This window comes from Ambystoma mexicanum, chromosome 3q (genome assembly GCF_040938575.1).
Source record: "Ambystoma mexicanum isolate Mex_15411 chromosome 3q, UKY_AmexF1_1, whole genome shotgun sequence".
NCBI lineage: Eukaryota > Metazoa > Chordata > Amphibia > Caudata > Ambystomatidae > Ambystoma > Ambystoma mexicanum.
In genome coordinates this window covers 1,084,368,716-1,084,388,382 of record NC_090926.1, presented here as the reverse complement: position 1 = coordinate 1,084,388,382, position 19,667 = coordinate 1,084,368,716, and the positions used below count along the sequence as shown (strand labels likewise).

The window sequence follows — 19,667 nt, the reverse complement described above, 5'->3', positions numbered from 1 at the left end:
TATTAATAAAAAATAAAAAATAAACTCAAATACTTGACTGAGCAAAACAGACAACATAAAGAGACAAGACGAGACGAAAGACAACAAATACATACCGATACCCCTAGCCCTCCCCCTCATATTATAAGGCAAAATGTTTAATTCACACCCCAATATTAATTTGTCAATTTCCATAAAATTCATTGAAAGGACCCCAAAGATCTTCATAAACTATTTCCTTGCGTTGTTTGTAAAACAAACATTTTTCATATTTGAAAAGAATCTTCATATCATAGAGCCATTCCTCAGCTAGAGGCTTTTTCCTTTTTTTCCAAACTTTTAATACCTGCTTAATAGCCACAAGCACATCTCTACAAATTCAGATTCTTGTTATATAATCAATATTGTGGCCGCACTTTAGGGATTGCAGGATCACTGACGAAGAATTTCGCGAAAAAGTTAATGCTACAAACTGCATCAATTCTATCTAGCACATCTTTCCAGTATTCCTTCACTCTATCGCAGTTCCATAACATGTGTAACAGAGTACCTCTTTCCTTCCGACAACCCCAGCAATATTCACTTCCTATCAGCCCTAAGTCACACATGCAGACAGGGGTCCAATAAATCCTACCCAACATTCTCTGGTGAATGTAACGTAAGTTCAAGTCAAGCTTTGCATTAATCGGGACCTCCAAATTTGTTCCCATTCCTTCACCAAAATCTCCTCTCCCAACTCCTCAGGCCAGATCATTCTTAGTTTCTCCCATGATGTTAACCAGAGACTTTCCAAAGGCATACGCTTCATGAAACTAGACACCTTCTGCTGCATTACAGAGAACAATTTACAAATATGTGGTTTCTGTACAATTTGTGTTCCCATCAGCTGTTGCCTATCAGAAATCAAATCCTGCAAGCTTTTATATCTCCTCAATTCCTGCCTATTCAGTCCATATTTTTCAATCAGATACTCAAAGGAAACTATTTCAACATCGTTCCAAACGTCACCAATCACTAGAATACTCTTATTACTCCAACTCTTCCAATTCATCATCCTATTATTCACCTGTCATCCCGGATTACCCCAGAGTGACGCATCTTTATAAATTTGTAGCCCTTGACCATTGTTTATTATCAGTGAAACTAGTGCATCTTTTGTGACAATTAATTTCAAGTTCATGCTTGACGCAATAGCTTTCCAAGGGAATATAAACTCTTCACATGGTATGGTTCCAACATTTTCTTTTCTATTTGTACCCACCAAGGCACCGGATCCCAATCATCATTAGAAAAGATAAACCATTTTTTTAAGAGGAACCCCTTATAGTAATTCCCTAGGATGGGGTAGCCAAATCCACCTTCTTCAACTCCCTGAACCATAATATACTTTGAAATCCAAGCTCTTTTTCCAGCACCCCATTAGAATTCTTGAAAAACTTTATCAACCCGTCCTAGGATCTTTTTTGTGAACTTCAAAGGGATTGATTGTAAAATATATAATACCTTTGGAAGTAACATCATTTTAATTGCGTTAACTTTCGCCAAGATACTTAAGATAGTACGATGCCATTTCCTAATATCTTTTTGGAGAATCTCAATTATTTTATTGACATTATATTCAACAAGTTTATTAATATCATGAATCAAATAAATTCCCAATTACTTAACACATTCATTTTCCCACTTACAATCCCAACCTAACAAATGATTTTGATTCAGGGCAATCCTTGCTGGAAAAACAACCTATTTTCCCCAATTGATCTTGTATCCAGATAACCTACCCATTTCTTCTATCATATTCTTCAAAACAGGGCCACCCTCGACCGGATTATTCAGGACTACTACAACATCATCAGCGTAAGCTAATACTTTAACTCCACCCCTCCTACACATAACCTTCTTATGTTCATATTCAATAGGTCTGACGGTGCGGGCCTGAATAATTTCTCTACACGTGGGTTTACGGCCCGTGTGAGATTAGGGCCTTCTAAAGAAGGTGTATTCTGCGCTGCACAGATTTTCGTAGCGGGATAAACTGGGCCACTGTCTTTTTGTCCCCAAACATTTGTTCTGCAAAGTCTTTATCCTCCTGTACCTCTTGGGTGTCAATCTGAAAGTGCTCAGCCCCCTTGGCTAGTACTTCATTGAGGAGGGGTTGATCATCAATAGGATAATTGACACTGGAGTGTCTTGGTTAAGAGGGGAATCTATAGAGTACATATTGGCTTTCATATTGGCTTCTTGGTCTGCCTCTAGGTACTCGCCATCCCCATAATAAGGGTCCTATGTATCCTCATCAATAAACTGAGGGTCAGCTGCCTTTACAAAGCAGAGATCGTATGTGCTTAGTGGTGTCCAAGGAAACTTGGACAAAAACACAGCTCAAATTACGGACATTCTTCATAGTATAATCAACCCCATGATTTATAAAAAAAACAAGAGGGGATCAATGCTGGCCAAACAGCAGAGAGAAAGTCAGCTTGACGGGATTCAAGAATGACTTCTGAATCTGCGAATCCCATACTGTGAAGGACAGGTGTGCCCTCGTCCTTGGTCTTGGCACCTCCAATTGCCAACGGAGACTTGCACCGTCCCACTTCGAGGTTATCGGAGTGCACCTTGCAGAAGGACCCGGCAGAGGCGAGTAGTGCTATCATCGATTCTCAAATAAGAGGAAATTGCCTCGACCACAGATCAGCCGAGGGAAATAGACCAAGTAGAAACTCAGAGACACAGCTCCAGAGCTGGAGGAACAGCATGTGCCTAAATCGCAGATAGAATTTGTGATTTTTTCAAAACTTGGGGAAGGAAAACACGCCCCTTAGTTGGAGAGGTCTCTCAGCAATCACAGAGAGAGGCCCTGAAGTCTAAACTCGAGGCAGCAAAGAAACAGGAGGCATAAATTGCAAGAATGTTTAAAAATCCAAATTCTTTACTTACACCAGAAAAGAGGCGGGCAACAAGGAATAGATTTCAAGTGAGAAACTTACCAGCCTGCAATCAGGATAGCGAAACAATTGAGAGTGACACACCCATAAGGCTAAGAGAGAATACAACCACCACGGCTGGTTTACACACACAGACAACAAGAAAGGAAAGCCAGGAAGTTCTTGAGGGCTGTAAGGAAGACGAAACAATGACTTAACCAACTTGTCCAAATACTCAGTTACAGAAGATGAAGACGATGGCGACCACTCAGACTTAGAAATTGGCTTAAACATCCCTCAGATACGGCATAGTCCTTTTGCTGACGAGGCCATCACAATCATGGTTGACAATGAGGGTGATGATGAAGAGGAAGGAAATCCTGAGGTTTGCCACAAGCTAGGTCGAGCGCCATATCCGGGTAGGACACTATGCCAGTTGGGCGACAGTGTAAAAGTGAGGGCGAAATCAAAGATTGCTACCCTGAACATAGCAACGCATAGCTTTTCCACAGCCAAGAAGGATAAAAAATCCTGTATCCACTGTCCAATTTAATACGCTACGAGAGAGACGAAAGGTTACGGTCACCAGACCAGGAAATCAAACCCGCAATCTGGCGGTGCAAGTTATTAATCCAAGGAGGGGGTAACAAGAGGCCAAGAAAGATCATATGTATGTAAGAGACCAAGGAAACAAGACATTCCGTCTGTTGCTGGAAAGGATTCTCTTCATAGACGACTTAATCCTGAACAGAGCCAACGTACTGCGGCCGATTGATTGCTTAACTAGCATTATGAGGGTACAGTCAAAGGACCTCCTTTTAGTGGAATTTCCAAGGAAAACTGCTTTAAAAATCACTGGAAGAAAACTAGATTAAAAATCACCTATTGACTGATGCAGCTAACTTAATGCCAATGGGCTTCTAGTTAACCACTTGGAGAAACTGGACCCTATGGAAGGGCGGGGGCTTTTAAGGACATTGGTGTCCCGCACCAGCTTGCACAGAACATCAAGGACCACAGGCACCCAGAAAAGAGAAGTCACTCCTCCGAATTTAAACCTCATGTCTCTAAAAGGCAATGCAAGATTTTGCATTCGGGTGGAAGGAAAAAAACAAGTAAGAAGTAAAAAAGTAAGATTTGAGGAAAAGCATAGGGACCAAACAGAAAAAGACTGGTCCTGGCTGTCGGGTGTTCTTGCCAACAAGAACCTGCAGTCATAATATTTAAAGCAAGAGCCAGAAGCGGAGCATCTGCACATGGTGCTTTGTAGTTGGAATACCAGAGGCTTCGCTCACTTCTTTGGCCCGTCGAGACCATTTTGGCCGTAATTGGCAAAGCACTGGTAAAGTGGTAAAATCTGGACTTAATAATTTGCAGCTTTGAACATCCATTGCTTCAATATATAAGGCGGAACTAATAAGAAACCTTGCGCTAAATGCGGAGGCACCGGCTGTATGAGGCTGGCAGTGGAGGAAGGACCTGGCTCTATGGAACATCACGATGGTGAACGATAACATCAAGGGGAACTATCCAGCAAGACCCACATGTAAAAGAGGTCTTGAGAGAAAGTTTTTGATTACATTTTCATCTCTGAATACATTCATCAAAGCCTGCTGCACATGGAGGTGGTGGTAACTAAAGGTAGTGACCATAACATTTTAATACTAACAGGCAAACAGTGGACAATGGCTCAACTAGAAAGCATCCATTCTACGATTTAAGTAACGGCAGGACATAATAGGCTGAAAATTCCCTTGGTGGGAATCTCGGCCATCACCTGTTCTCTTCAAGTCACTACAAATGCGGATGGCAGCAGCTCAGCAGTGGCAACCCTGGATAAGAGGCTTGGGCCTATGCTGGGTAAGATCAACGGGCCCGAAACCGTCATTCACTGAACGACATTGTTTTGACATCGAAGTGGCAGACAAGAAAAAGGTGCTCAATAAATTTAAGAGGAAGTGCATAAAAAGGGGGTCAGCCAAGGCCATGGAAGATCTAAAAAGACTAAAACAACAATTTAAAAATTGTGTTGTCTCATAAGTTTAACATGCTTCAGAAAGACGCTGAGAAGATGCTCAAAAAAGCATGGCCTTGAAAAACACGGCAGAGATGTGGCGAATAATTAATGAGATAAACACCCCCCCCCCCCCAACACACCTTGCTACCCAACTCGGTGCCACCTGAAGCGTGGGTTTCCCACTTCACATTACTGTTTGCGTCAACTAATGAAGGGGCAGACACTGAAGAATTCTTACAACCTTCAGACTGAACTTTCCAGACAGATAAAGATGACATCTTGAACATGATTAGAGTGGCTAGTGGCTCGAGGGCTTCTGGTCCTGGTGGAATAACAAATCAGATGTTGAAGCAGAATCTGGAGGCTTGGGCTAGCTTCATGTGGGAATTGTTTGACCTGATTAAGAAAGCAAAGAAAGTACCTCCGTCACAGACAACCTCTATCATATTGCCAATATTCAAGAAGGGTGACAAGTCCGACCCAGCCAATTAAAGACCTATGGCACTCCTTGACATAATAAGATCTTTGGTGCCTTGATAGTAAAAGCACTAACGGCCTTGAGCATCCAATCCCACCATTTCGAACGGATTTGTTAAGGGTATGGAACAGCCCTTAATCTTTTTTTCATTAATGTCTTGGATTATTTGTTGAAGTGTCGACATTGCTTGTGGAAGACTGGTGGGCCTTACTAACACAGGGAGACATGATCTCCCTAACATTGGCCTTCCTGAAAGCTGTATTTGTGAGAATTGATGCTTCTCCTGGGTCGGTAGAAACTAGCTGAGCTAAGGATGACATCGATTTTAAACATTCATTAAACATGCACTTGGAGAGGAAATTGACAGTAAAGGGCTTCTAGTGGGGCTAAGGACTGGTGCTATTTCTAAAAATGTTGTGGCGTTTATTTTTGTTTTTTTCCTTCTTCTTCTTCTTTCTTTCTTTCTTTCTTTCTTTCTTTCTTTCGGGTTGTCTCCTTAGTTTTCCTTCTGTTAGATTCATTGACGTTATTATAGTAACATACGACTTCGCAGTACGAATTGATTTTCTTTTATATATGTAGCTGAAAGGTTTAAATTGTCAAGCATAAGCTAAGTAAAAAAAAAAGAAAATAAAAGTAAAACAATAGCAGCTCATGTTGCAAACTTTTAACTGAGCCTGAAACAGGTGAAAGGGGCCTTCTACGAGGACAGAGGGGAGCTGGAGGCCATATATGTGGGTGGGCCTGACAGAAGAGCAGTACTATGGGTGCAGGGGATGAGGTGGGGGCCCCCTGGGAACACACAGGGACGTGTTTCCTCCCCCCTGACCAAAGTTAACCAAGCCATTCTCTGCGCCCTGGGGGAAGTGGTAACAGGGGCAACAGCCTGGAAAAGGTGATGCACCAGGGGCCATCGTATTTCAGGAGCCCCAACAGGGGGGTGATTTGCCCAGACAGAAGAGGAGGTGGGATGTGGGCCCCCCAGGCGCGGTACAGGGGCATGTGCCTGCCCCGCCACAACAGACACAAACACGGCTTCAGAAGGCCCAGAGGAGCTTACACAGAGGATAGAATACATCCCCGGATCTGGGGTAGTGGCTCTGTGGGGCCTGCAATGTCGCACCACAATCAAGTTTGAAGGACTCTCAACAGCCCACCATATGGACCTCAACCCTCAGAGACACACAAAGTATTAAAGTAGGAGCCGAAACCGTGCATTGGGGCCCCGGACATGGAGCTACCGGCTCTCCCTCAGAAGGCTCAGAAGGCTTCAGTGGAAGGATCACCCCACGCACTGGACGTTACAGGCAAGGAGAGAGGCGGCGGTACATGGACGCAAGGGCGAGACTAGCACCCTTTGAATACACCCCACAGATTTCTAAGGGAGGAACGCACGGTCGAGGTAACAGGTCCATAATGGGAGAGAAAGCCGGTGCCACCAAAAAGGACGCAACGGCTCTCTTGGACGAGATTAGAAGAATGAGGACGGACATTGGAGGGAGAGTCGATAAAATCACTCACATAATTGACAAGATGGAGGAAAGACTGGAGGAGGTGGAACATAACCAGTTCTCTGTGGACACGATGGAGACCCAAATTGAGGTGCATCTGACGGAGGTAGAAAGGAGGGAGGAGGAAATCATCATGAAGATGGACGATCGCAAAAATCGTGAGAGGCGGAATAACCTCAGGTTATTTGGGATCCCTGACAAAGATGGGGAGACTGAGAAAGACATACGAAGTGCCTTATATGCCATCGCCAAACTCATCTTCGACAATGATTCCATTGACGAGGTCAAGATCGAGAGGATTCACAGGGCTGGTGCTGCAGCGGGTGGCCCCAGATCTGATCTTGTCTGCTTTCACAACTATGGCGAGTGTTAGGGAGAATTCTGATAAATGTGCTAATTCCCTTCACCTTGGAGACCTCCAGCAACTTTGCTGGATTATGAGGAATTGATTTTTTTTTCTGGAGAGACTGTGACCCTTTTTTCCCACTCTCTCATGTATTTTAATGTGTGTTTTACTCTTGTGTTCTTTGATTATGGAGTTTTAGAACAACTCCATAGGCATCATCTTTTCATGTGTGTTACACAGCACTCTCAGTGCAGTGACACAGGGAAGCCCTTTAGGCTCTCCCAAGATTTAAACACCTAGTCTGGGATAAACTACTGTTTCCCAAAGAAAGTAAAGTGAAATTGACTTTACTAGTATATTCAAATTCCTATACTCAGCCCACCCAATCTTACAATAGAGTGCTGGAGGGGTTGCCTAGTATCCCCTATGTCTAGAAACTCATGTAGTAGTCAGATGCTACCCTTTTCTATTGAAATGGCTGGTGGCAGTGGTTTTACAACAAACTACCATGATTTAACCCGACCGCAAACACTGGTAGCTAAAAATCCCGGCAGCCATGTTGTTCAAGATGGCGTCTGAGCCCCCTTTGTTTAAACAGGTCCCGGTCTCCTTTTTTCGCCATTTCTTTTTGAAAAGGTCCTTCTAGAGTTTGTCTCTTAGCGCCAAACCAGGTTTGGTCCCTTTGTTTCTACGCCTTTGGCGGGGCTTCAGGACTGAAGACAGACTCTGGCGCCCGAGTGTCTGGGGTAGGCAGGAAGTGAGGGAGTTGCCCGAAACTCCCTGTGCTTAGTCTCCTAGGAGACCCAAATGCACTCTGGTGTGTTTGGCTGGCTGACTGTCCGGCAAGGACAGCCACCCTGCTGGGTGAGTGGCAGCTAGGCTGGAATGAATGGGAGGAAACTGGATAAAAAGCAAATCTCTTGGTTTGCAAGGCAGAGTCGACCACTGGAATGAAAGAACCGAAGACGAGCTGGAAGAGGACAGCTGCTGCAACACCTCGACCGTTGGTTTGCCCGGTGAAGCCCTGCTGCAGCTCCGCATCGCCAAGTTCATCTCGACAGAGAAGCTCTTCAAGGACGACTTTTCCCTTTGAGTTGGTGGGACCAATCAACTCGTAAGCCACCTGGATACCATTCTCAGAGCTGGATGCATTTTCCTCAGCGTGCTGCAGGAAACCGAATAACCAGGGAGAAGGACACCAGTTTGTGTGCTTGATGACAGCTACCAGAATCGAAGATTTGCCAGCTTTGTGACCAGTCCCCGTGCAGTGCAGGAGTCCCCCGACGTCCTCCCTCTTGTCCCCACGAATGAGGCTCAGGAACAGCGAGATCTACAAGAACATAAACTTCAGCTACATCTTTTTCTTCAAAATAAGGTACTGGGAAAACCCGACCGAGAGAACTTACCTCTCACTGCAAAAGTGCGTGAAACCTTGGCAACTTGCATGCCCAGTCAGTTTGTGACCCAACATACAAACCTTTCTTCTCTGAACTACTTCTGAGAACCGTGGCAAAGACTTTTCTGTTTAACTACCAAAACTGGTTTTTACCTATACAAGACTCTAGTCAATTGACTTTGGCCTACTTATTGCATCGAATTAATTCCTCTGGTGAACTCAAATTATTTGCACTGTCTAAGAGTAACTGTACTATTCATTTTATTATCTTATGCCTTTTTGCTCCTACTTCAAATGCTCTGAATGCAATTTTGCTCATACTTCAAAGTAGTTTAAATGTCACAGAACCGAAGTGTGAAGTACTGTAGTATATTTTTGCGTGATATTGATTGCCTCCTTTTAGTGAATGTTTTCTAACTGACTGTGTAATAAATTAAGAAGTGTTTTACCAAGAAACCTTGAGTATAAGTGTCTATCTGAATTCTTGTGATTATAGACCTCTGTGTAACAACCTTACAGCTCACATTCCCTCTTGAGATAAGCCTGGCCGCTCAGCTTGCTACCAAAAACTGTGTGGTACAGACTTATACCAAGGGTTGGTTTTGCTTACACCTGTAGTCATAGTTGTGTGTAGTGGTCCCAGAGGGTACTGCCTGCAAACTCTGCTTAACAGCGATAGACTCCAAATTCTGGAAAAAGCACAGAGAAATGGGCCAGGTACAGGCTCTCCCAGCTTTAAAGAGATGTCTCTGTGAAGGGTCCATGTTGATACGCCAAGGTCCCACAGGTGGAAAAAATCGAACCCCGGATAGGGATAACATGATGACACCAGTCAAAAATAGGCCTTGGGGGGAACCTACGAATAGGCACCCTGAACATGAAAGGTTTGAACTCACCCACCAAACGATCCATGGTGGCAAGGGAATTTTGAAGAGCGGAACTAGATGTCGTGTTCCTCCAGGAAACTAGCTACTCCAAGGGTGACAAAAAAGGGTCCCATGTGGCCGGGTCGGCTGGGAGTTTCCGGGTCTCCAGCCGCCTGAGAAAGGCGGTAGTCGGGACATTAGAAAGGTAAGGTTCACGTTTGCCACTGTTTCTACCCCTAAACAGGGACAGTTAAGATTTCTGAAAGCCACAATGGCGAAAATATTGGTGGAAAGCTAAGGGCATCTGATCACGAGGGGTGACTTTAACACATGGGCAGATCCGGACATGGACAGGCAAAGGATAGGGGACAGGGCACAGGAATCCCCAGGCACCGCGAGTTTCAGGACTCACGGGAGACTGTATGACTGTAAAACATATGGCGCTACCTCCACCCACGAACATGGGGTTACACGTTGCACTCCCCACCACACAGGACCTACAAGAGAATAGATAATCTCTATATTTCTAGAGACACATGGGAAGAAGCGCAGGGCTCGGAGATCATTACGGTTCCTTGGTCAGATCATGATGTGGTGATGATGGATATACAGTGGCTGGGTCTCGCCCCCAAAGTGTCCAAATGGAGTTGTAATGAATCCCTCTGGAAGGACTTGGTGTTCCACTCAGAGATGAACAAGGAAATAGTGGAACGTTTCAAGACGAATGCTTTCAGCCGCTGGCACTGACTCTGCAGATTGGCATGTTTAAGTCACTGCTAGCAGAACCACATTCAGAGCAGAACCACATTCAGAGTTCGTGGCAACTAATTGCTGGAGTTCCCGTTTTTTGATTGAGCTGTGCAGCCACCCCTTTCTGGGTAAATGGATTGATAGTGTTAGTCGTGCCTTTATTGAACAGGAATTTGTTTGCTCGATATGCATTATGATGTTATCAAATTTGTACAATAACGAGTCCAGCAACACTGAATTAGATTTAGTGTCCACCTTGAGACTCTCAGAGTGAAACAAGGACACACAAAACCTGGTTGATTTCACCCAGAGATTGAGCCCATGGAGGTGAGCTTTCATCCTGCCTCAGAAATGGCATGTCAAACTCCCCCCTTTAGGACTGAGATGGGTGAGGACCCTATTGAAGAAAAGGAAGAGTCAAAGTCTGGCCCATATCGCTGATCCGAATTCGGAGGCAAATCCAGGTAACTGGAGTTAGCAATACTCTCCATTAAGGGACATGGCACAGAGGGTATAGCTCGAGGGGTAGTTGTTCCAGAGTCCTTAACTTGCCAGGGAACGACCAGCGTTTCTTTCTTTCACTCCACTTGTTTTCGACTTGCTTAATTGAAGACTGTACTGGAATATGCCATCTACTTTATTCAACCTTTTATCTTGTAAAAATTGCAAACTAATTTAATCAAGTAAATAAAAAATGTTTTAAAAAAATAAACTAAAGGAAACACTCGAACAAAAGTATTCTGTCCCTCACACTTGTACATACAACCAACTTAATAAAGTGATATATGTCAATTTAGATATAACAGAAATAACAGTTGTGTTCAGAACCTGGTAACTGTTTCTCCTTGCAATCTGAGTGAGGTCCCCTTCCCCAGATTCAAACAGGATTTCAATTGTTCAAAAGAATAAGGAAATCCTGTCTTGCAACAAAGTTCCAATAAAGTTCATCTCGCTCCAGTATGTCTCTCACTTGGACTTGACCAACAGTTAAAAATATTCAGCAAGTCTTTTATCTCTCCACTTGTGGCATAGAGTTTCACACAACAAATGCTCAGAAAATAGGTACACTTCCACAGTTCATCAGTGTCAATAAAAAGGCTACCGCCAAGATGATTCAGCAACAGTTCACAAACAACTTGCATCAGCAATACTGATTTGTCAGGATGATTCCACAACAACTCACAATGTACTTTGGTGACATTGTCACTTCTTCAACGTTTTAACACCACCATAGTACTTTAATAGGTCTACCACTACAAGGTCCCTTGCCCTGGTGTATTCGCCTGGCAGGACTAATGAAACTAATCACACTACTATAAATACTTCTGTGGCACAGTTGTACTTCACACAACTTTTCAGTTCTGACAACTTCTTCTTGGAAAATATGAGACACATTGGTGCGGTTTGTTCCACAATCGTGATTGTCACATGCAATGGAGGTTATGCTCCTCTCCTCCTGAATACCTTCTGCCTGAAGGGCATCTTTCGTGACACTCTTGTTTTCCTACTTCTGCATTAACCGAGTGCTGATAATGGCTGATAACGGATTTCTCTCACTATTGGTCTTCTTTGGCTTAGGCAATGCTTGTTTAAGTCAGTTGCCCATATTGCTTCTTTCTCCCTTTGACAATAGGGACTATAAACAATGAACCTCTTAATTGCACTATCTTGACTTTGCTAATAATTGTTTGTATTGGCTTCTAGTAATATTGCTCTCTCGTGTTGGCAATTATTTTAACCTCCAAAAACACAAATACACTTTGCTGGCCTGTTCGCCAAGTACTTATGTTGCATCATTCTCCACTTCATATCAGCTTGGTATTCAAAATGCTGATTATCCTGCCTTACATCAATTCTAAATTCAAAATAACCAGCTCTGACCAGCATGCGATCACAGAGCGATGCATGGTCACAATGTGCTAGTGCACTACCGGGTTTGCGTGCGCATCCGCTCTTTTCACTGTCTCCGGTCTTCTGCTCCTCTTGATACAGCAACCTGCTTCTCTGTTATCTGCAGCCCACGTCGGTCAGAAGGAGCGTTCCTCACTTAAAAGGCTCTCTAGTGCTCGCCTGCCACCAGACCCAGCCTTATTGTGGGGAAGGCTTCTAAATTTCCCGCTTCCCGCTTCAAGACCTCTCAGCTACGGTCTTCAGGGGGAAAGATCTTAAAAATAACACTTCCCGCTGCGCAACCTCTGCAATCAAGTCTCTAATGGTATAGACCCTCTCAGAACCAGCATCTATTTGACAAACTGCAGTGTCTCCGGCGTCTCTTCTCTCCTTCAGCTGCAACTGCAATGTGGAGTTACTGCAATCACTCCATCTCCCACTACTGTTCTCTATGGCCTGCACCGGAGGGGACCTTTTCTTCCTCCCAATCTCCCTCAGGTGTGGGTCATTAACACCATTAGGCTGCAACTTGCAGTGTCGTGACTCTGCATCCCTCTTCTTCATCGCAGTACGTTCGGCATTGTGGGACTTGGAGTTCCCAATGTTCAAATCAACTTTTTCCACAGTTTCAATTTTGCAATAAGTCATTAGGATGGTACGGTCTCTGGGGAAGTTATTAAAGGGGGTTTCCAATTCCTCCTGACCTGCCGCCCATGCAATCTTCCCACAGAACACCACCCCCAGGGTCAGGATCAGGAAGAGTCTGCCTTTCCCTGGCCACATGAGAAGAGTCCCAGGCAAGGTTTTCTGGGGGAATCATCTCCGATTCATCACAGCTCTTTATAAATGTTTTCACTCTAGCCACACATTCTAGAGGATGCAGTACGCCCAGTGGTGTTCTCGCTATATATGTTTCACTCTACAAGTTCTATTGGATGGAGACTTCTGTGCTATGAAGTGGACCCCACCAATGTGCATGGGCGCTTGCTCAGCTTCCTTCTGGGTGCCACATAGAAGTATTTTAGCATCATATACCGACAATTCCCACCTTCTCAAGAATAAGTAAAGCACAAGCCACAGCAGTTATCTGATATTTGCTTTCTCACTTAATAAAGCTAAATTATACTAACTAGTCATGATATTCAGGTCTAGACTATTTACATTACACTGTCTCAAGGGAACGAGCACTCCACCGAACACCGCCAACATGATTTAGGCAGTCTCCCTCTGACCTCCTTGGAGGCACGGCTCCCTAACCACGCTGCCGCCCTCCACGAGCACTGGGCCAGCGTCTTGGCACGCCATTCTCCTCCAGGCTTTGGCTCCTGCTGCTCTCTGCTCCTGGGCTTCTCTGGTCCGGACAGCATCCCCAGCTCGCTCTCTTCCTTGTTAAAAACAACACGTTTTATAGTCGAAAAACAGTCAAGTGGTCTCAGGTGTGAATGGTCATTATTGAATGCCTGACCCAGCCTGACACTATTAGTGGTAAACTTAAGTTCTTTCTATAGTAGGTTCTATAGTAGGTTTCCCTTACTTTCCCCATGTTGTTTCTATGGGTAATCTTTACTGCTCTTAGTTGCCTCCTCTTCGTCTCAGTATTTGTTGGAAATGGGTAGGGGGAGGTGGAGTGAGATTGAAAATACCCCATGAAGGCTGAGGGAGCGTGGGTTGGGGGATTATTGGGAATGGGGGAATACCATGTCCTAATCCCTCATGACCCTCCAACTCAGGTGATCCTCCCTCACTTGTCCACCCGCAGAGTCAGGATCCAAAAGCGATGGCCCTTCCCAGGCCACCTGATTGGAAGATCCCAAGGGAGTAGGTGGGAGAATACCATCAGGTTTCTCAGAGGGGCTACCTAGGAAACCTCAGTATGGCTCTTGTTGAATTTTGTCTAGGCTGTGTTGAGGAAGGATGGGTAAAACAATAGGTTTTATTATGTGCCCAGTCACTTCACCTATGTCAGGATTATAAGCAAGGTTCTGATAAGATGTTACTCCCTACTTTGTATCAAATGATTTTTCAGGGGGTAAACAGTGATTAGCTTTGACAATAGGGATACTTTATGCTTATGAAAAGATGTTCTTTCCCCTTAAAATTCCTCTTGAAATCGGCCAGTAATTTTTATTGGAGTTCCTTACTATTACACTGCTCGGCTGGTTACTGATTCAGAAATATCAGTGGAACTTTGTGGGTAGAGGCAGTTAGTAGACTCTTGTATGTAAATGTTTCCACATTTATGTTTGTCACATAGTCCTGTTGGTAGGGAGAAAACATGGATGGTGGGTATGCCTCTAAGCTGTAAGTCTGGTTTCAAGTAAGTATTGTCACAACTCTGTTCACAGTGCAATGTATTGTGGATAGTAAGCCGAGGCACAGGAATTCTGATCATCCTATTCTGAGGTCCAGTTATTCTGATACAGTTGTCGATCAACAATAAGATCTCCAGCAATACTTCTAACATGAATGTGTTCCTAAGCAATAGGGACTTTAGTATGCAAGGTAACCCCTTAAATTGCTCTACCATTCTAAAAGAAGTTCTAAAATAAGTGAAATCTATGAATCTGCTTAAGTACCTGTCCTCTGGGGATATTGACCGTGTTCGTTTTCCAGAGTTTCCAAATACTTCACTTGCCAAATTACAAATGAAATCAAGATTAGCCATGGAGGCGATGGTGGAGTTGAGCGAAGAATGGCAGAAGAGAGGCTGCACTATATCTAGATCTATCCCAAATAAGATGGTACAGAAGGTTTTCAAAGACTTGGAAACTCCACAACAAAAGTTGACTGCTGGAACAGCCACTTAGAGTGGGGCGTCGAACATCTGGGAAATCGTGCCTGAAATCATAGCACAAGTAATTCAGAAAATCGGTTTACCAGAGCAGAAGCTCTAGCCAAACCGGAAATAAGATGTCTCTCATGGAACATGAGAGGATTTAACTCTTTCTCTAAGGACTCCCAAAGACTGTTTATTTTTCACAACATTTCAAGAAACCTGGTTAACCGATGTAATTGGGATTGAGGGATTCTCTACTTTTGAGTAATGTGCCACTAGCAGGGGGTCAAGGCCGCCTGAGTGGTGGTCTGCTGGTGGCTTGGAGGAAAACTGTCTTTTGTGATTGCTCTCTGATATCTAATTCGATCCTAGGTTTATTGGGATTGAGAATGAAGATTAGAGATCAAAAATATTAATGTACGCTGGGTATTGATAGTAGTGTATTGGAACCCGTTGATTTGTGACCTACCCGTCTTTTGCAAAGGTTATCAGACCTCTTAGTGTCAATTGTGTTGAAATATCCATCAGATGAACTTATGATACTAAGGGATTTTAATGCTCAGTGTATCATCTCATATGAGCTTCCTCATAAGGTAAAGGACATTACCAAAAATGGTTATAGTTGAGTTTCTTTTATGAATGATTGGGATATGTTAATGTTGAACGATAATGTGAAGGGAAGTCCTTGGGTGTTCCCAGAGGGGTGGCCTTCTCAACAATTCACTACGTTTTTGTTTGACAAATGCTTAAAATGGAATGTGATACAAAATAAGGACAGTGATCATGTAATGTTGGTCTATATGTTTAACGTGGGAAATGCCATAAACTAGCCTGTATATAATGAACAGTTAGAAGCCAATTCGGCTTGCAACAGATTGATTAAGTTTAAGGAGGGGGTCTTATTCTGAGTCAAAAGCTAGAAGGGGCAGTGGAGGATCTCAGTAAGGAAAAGTTAAAGGAATACTGTCAACCAGACACTTATATCAACTTTCTATGGGGACTGAATAAACCAATAATTGGTAAAGCTGTCCCTCTCAAAAATCATAAGCACTTTTTTGACAAAGAAATCTTTGAGAAGAAAAAACAGATGAGAAGAGAGAAATATAGACTTAAGAAACAGATAAAGGACCCCAAAAGCTGTAGTGTAGCTCTGAAGCAAGTAACAAATGTTTATAAAAACTGGGTTAGATCTCACAGGTTTTTGCTCTCCCACAGAGATGGGGAAGAAATGCTAAAAGCTGTACTAATGAGTAATTCGAGGAATTTTCGGAACATTGCCAACTTGGTTCATACCAAGTCAGACTCTGCACACATTTTGTGTATAGATGAAAAGGTGTGGGTGGAATATTTCATGAGGCTCTATGCCCAGGCCAGCTCTATAGACCAGAATGGTGTAACTACTGCCAGCTGGTGGATGGAGGTTTCAGTGAGCGACATAGTACATCTAATAAAGAAATCCTCTAGTTCCAGAGCCCCTTGGCCTAACGGCCTTTCTAATTCCATCTTGAAAGGGAATCCTACAATCTGGGCCGTTATCCTAAAAAGCCTGTTTGAAAATATATTAGCATCACAAAAGTTTCCAGATTCCTGGAAGAATGCAATTATTATTCCCTTATATAAAAAGAGGGACCGCCTCTTGGCGGACAGCTATCGTCCCATCTCTTTGCTAGACGCTGATGGTAAGATCGTTTGTAGTCTGTTCCTGGAGAAATTGGAGGCCTGGGCCATTCAAAGGGACATTCTGCCAAAGGAACAGACAGGTTTTAGTAAATGAATTTCTACAATCTTAAATCTCCTGACTTTGGGATGTATGATTGCTACGACGCACGTAAAATATGGATCCCCTCTCTTTTGGGCGTTTGTAGATCTTTCACATGCATTTGATACAATAAACAGGAATAAACTGTGAAGTAAATTAAAAAAATGGGGTCTCCCAGACAACCTTCTAAATATTCTGATTCATCTTCATCAAGGCACAATGTTAAGAAGAAGGCTGGGAAAATCGGAGTTACTTTCTAGACCAATTTCCTCAGAAAAGGGAGTCCGTCAAGGGTGTTTATAGGCTCCCTTTCTTTTTATTCTGTTTATGGCAGATCTGAGTGAGTGGTTGGTAGGAAAGGGTTTGGTGGCCCCATAAATAAGAGGCAGAAAAGTTAAGTGGCTGGCCTATGCCGATGATATTGTGGTTATGGACCACTCTCAGGTCGGCTTGCAGAGACTACTAAGTGCTCTTGCAGACTATGCAGTCTTGAATGATCTGTCAATTAATCCAAATAAATCGTTTATTTTGAGTTTTAAATATCCGCTAAAACGAAGTAAACCATATATATGGACATTGAATAATATAGCAATCTCGGATGTAAAGGAAGTAACGTATTTGGGCTCCAAGATTGTAGCCTTCTCTACCCAGATGCACTTTGTAGGCATGGCTCAAAAAATTGGGTGCGCATATGAAGAGAATCTACTCTAAACATTGCAGGTTCTCAATGCTGCCGTTAATAAAGTACTATGTGGAAAAGGTGGTGCCCAGTGTAACGTATGGCCGAGAATCTCATATACAGTCTTTCAATGTCAACTGGGATAGAATGGAAGGCAAATTGCAGAAGGATTTATTGGTTCTCCCCTCCTCAATTCCCATTATAAGTGTTCGTTATGAGCTAGGCCTAGGTTCGTTAGTGACAACAGTTGAGTGGAAATGGCTTAGTCAATTTAGGCTTATTTTGGAGCCATCCAATAAGTCACTCTATGAAGAGTTATCTGTGCAAATGAAATGTAATAATAATCTGTTTTGATGACTCTCTCTGATAATTGTAGGAAAATATTGGAGCAAGCTGATTGGCCCTTGGAGACTGTGATCCAAAATCCGGTTAAAGCTAAAGATCTAATAACAAGAATGGATTGGGTCAGGACGTTATCTAAGATGAGAGAGCTAAAATTATCTTCTTCCTGGTCGGAGCTGGATAAGCATAGAGCAAATATTCCAGCTTATCTACAAAAAGGTGTGAACCCAAGGATTAGATCGGAGTTCTTGAGATTTCAGTTGAAATTGGTTCTAATCAGGGAAATTATGCATATCAAAGACCCTATTGCTTTTCCGAATAATATATGTGATCTATGTGAAGAGGGGGTCAAACAAACTGTGGTCCATGTGTTATCAAATTGCCCAAGGACTTGGCTGATTAGACAGAAAAGGTTCAAGAGATTTGTTCATGACCCCCAAATGCTAAACTAAAAATTGTTTTGGAAAAGGCTGTGTCAGGGGCAGGAATCCTTCCTCACATCATAAGTGGTAGCAGTGCTAATGATCTGGTTGATGAAATATTTTGCATGTCCAGTCTTATCTTTTTTTCTTAACTTCTGTTGATTGTTTGATTGTGTTTTTCTCCTCTTTTCTGTTTTTTTTTGTTTATGCCTCTTGCTGTGTTTTAGTTTTTTTTATTGAAATATTTTGTATGATGATTGTTTTATGCTTGTGTACAAAGTCGAATCTTTTGACTAATAGGCACAATAAAAAAAAAAAAAGGTTATTCGGATACAGTTGTCATCCTTACACAAATTATGTGAGGCATGCTCTCCTGACCTTTGAACTACTTAATTAAAGAGACACGTGAACTTCCACTGGCATGTTTTTTGACATATCTTTGAAAACGTGCTGTAAAAACGCACCTTTCACACTGATTTGTAAACATGTGCAGTGGTTGGAAAGGGGAAATTCCTTTCCAACCTCTCTTCAGAGATGTACCACTAACTACGAATGCTCAGAAAGTGATTTATCTCATTAGTCAGTTGCGCACATGGAAAATAATCTGCACACAAAAGCCAACCATGTCTGCACTTGGGGGGTACATTGGACTCCACTGTACCCAAAGGAACGAAATACAAAAAGCCTTAGAATGAGTCCAATACCTAAGTTGAGGCCAGCGTTGAAATCTCCTCCTCCTTCTCCATGCTGATCAATGACACCAGACTCCATTACTTCTTTGATCTTCAGATTATTGCCAGAATTATTATTGTGCTTCCCTATTGAAAAAACACAAGCAAATACATTTCAATTAAAATATTGTTTTTTCTGCAAATGAACGTTTGGTGCTTAGCAATAATGTTTGGCTGAATATCACGCATGTGTATTATGATTTCTCATTCTTTTACATTACATTTTCCCAGAATGTGGTTAGACCTACATTTATAAACCAAAAATATGTATATATATAAAAATATTATGACTCCCACAGCCAGCAATATATTGAGAAAATAAGGCTGCACAGAGAAAGGTAGGATTTTTTAGCACAATAACATCTAGTTCAGCATTTGTCACATACCATACTAGACCCCTTTCTTGAAATAGAAACAGAAAAGAAAGCCAGTTCCTCATGGACAAACACAAACATTTCCTCCTATTATAATACTCACAGCACTGTTTAGCATGATCAATGCTTTTCTCTTTCTTGAGGTTGCTGAGGTTTTCAGTATAACATCTAGCAACTTGCATTTGCTGGGAGTGTTTTAGAGCCAGATTATAAAATGGTTGAACATTATTCATGAGAGTGTGGGCCTTCATATCGGGTGAATTGTAGCTTAGTAAGGTAGAGTGGGGTTGTGAGGCTTATCGGGCTGCAAGCAGTATGTGCAACTTGATACCCTTCAACAGTCTGATAAGGGAATGTTGCCCCTTGCAGCCGGAGTGAGTATGGTGAACGGAATAGAGAGATGTCCACCCCTCGGCAGAGAAAT

The 19,667-nt window shown here is 42.9% G+C and overlaps 1 protein-coding gene across 2 annotated transcripts in view; it reads right to left on the bottom strand.

The window, feature by feature from the left end:
* LOC138583277 (zinc finger protein 530-like) overlaps positions 1 to 19,667 on the bottom strand; it is a 367,448-nt gene that overhangs the window by 213,661 nt on the left and 134,120 nt on the right. For both annotated transcript variants that reach the window (XM_069655375.1, XM_069655376.1), the window contains exon 5: positions 18,843 to 18,956. In XM_069655375.1, coding sequence (XP_069511476.1) covers positions 18,843 to 18,956 — 114 coding nt within the window. The remainder of the gene's footprint in view (positions 1 to 18,842; positions 18,957 to 19,667) is intronic.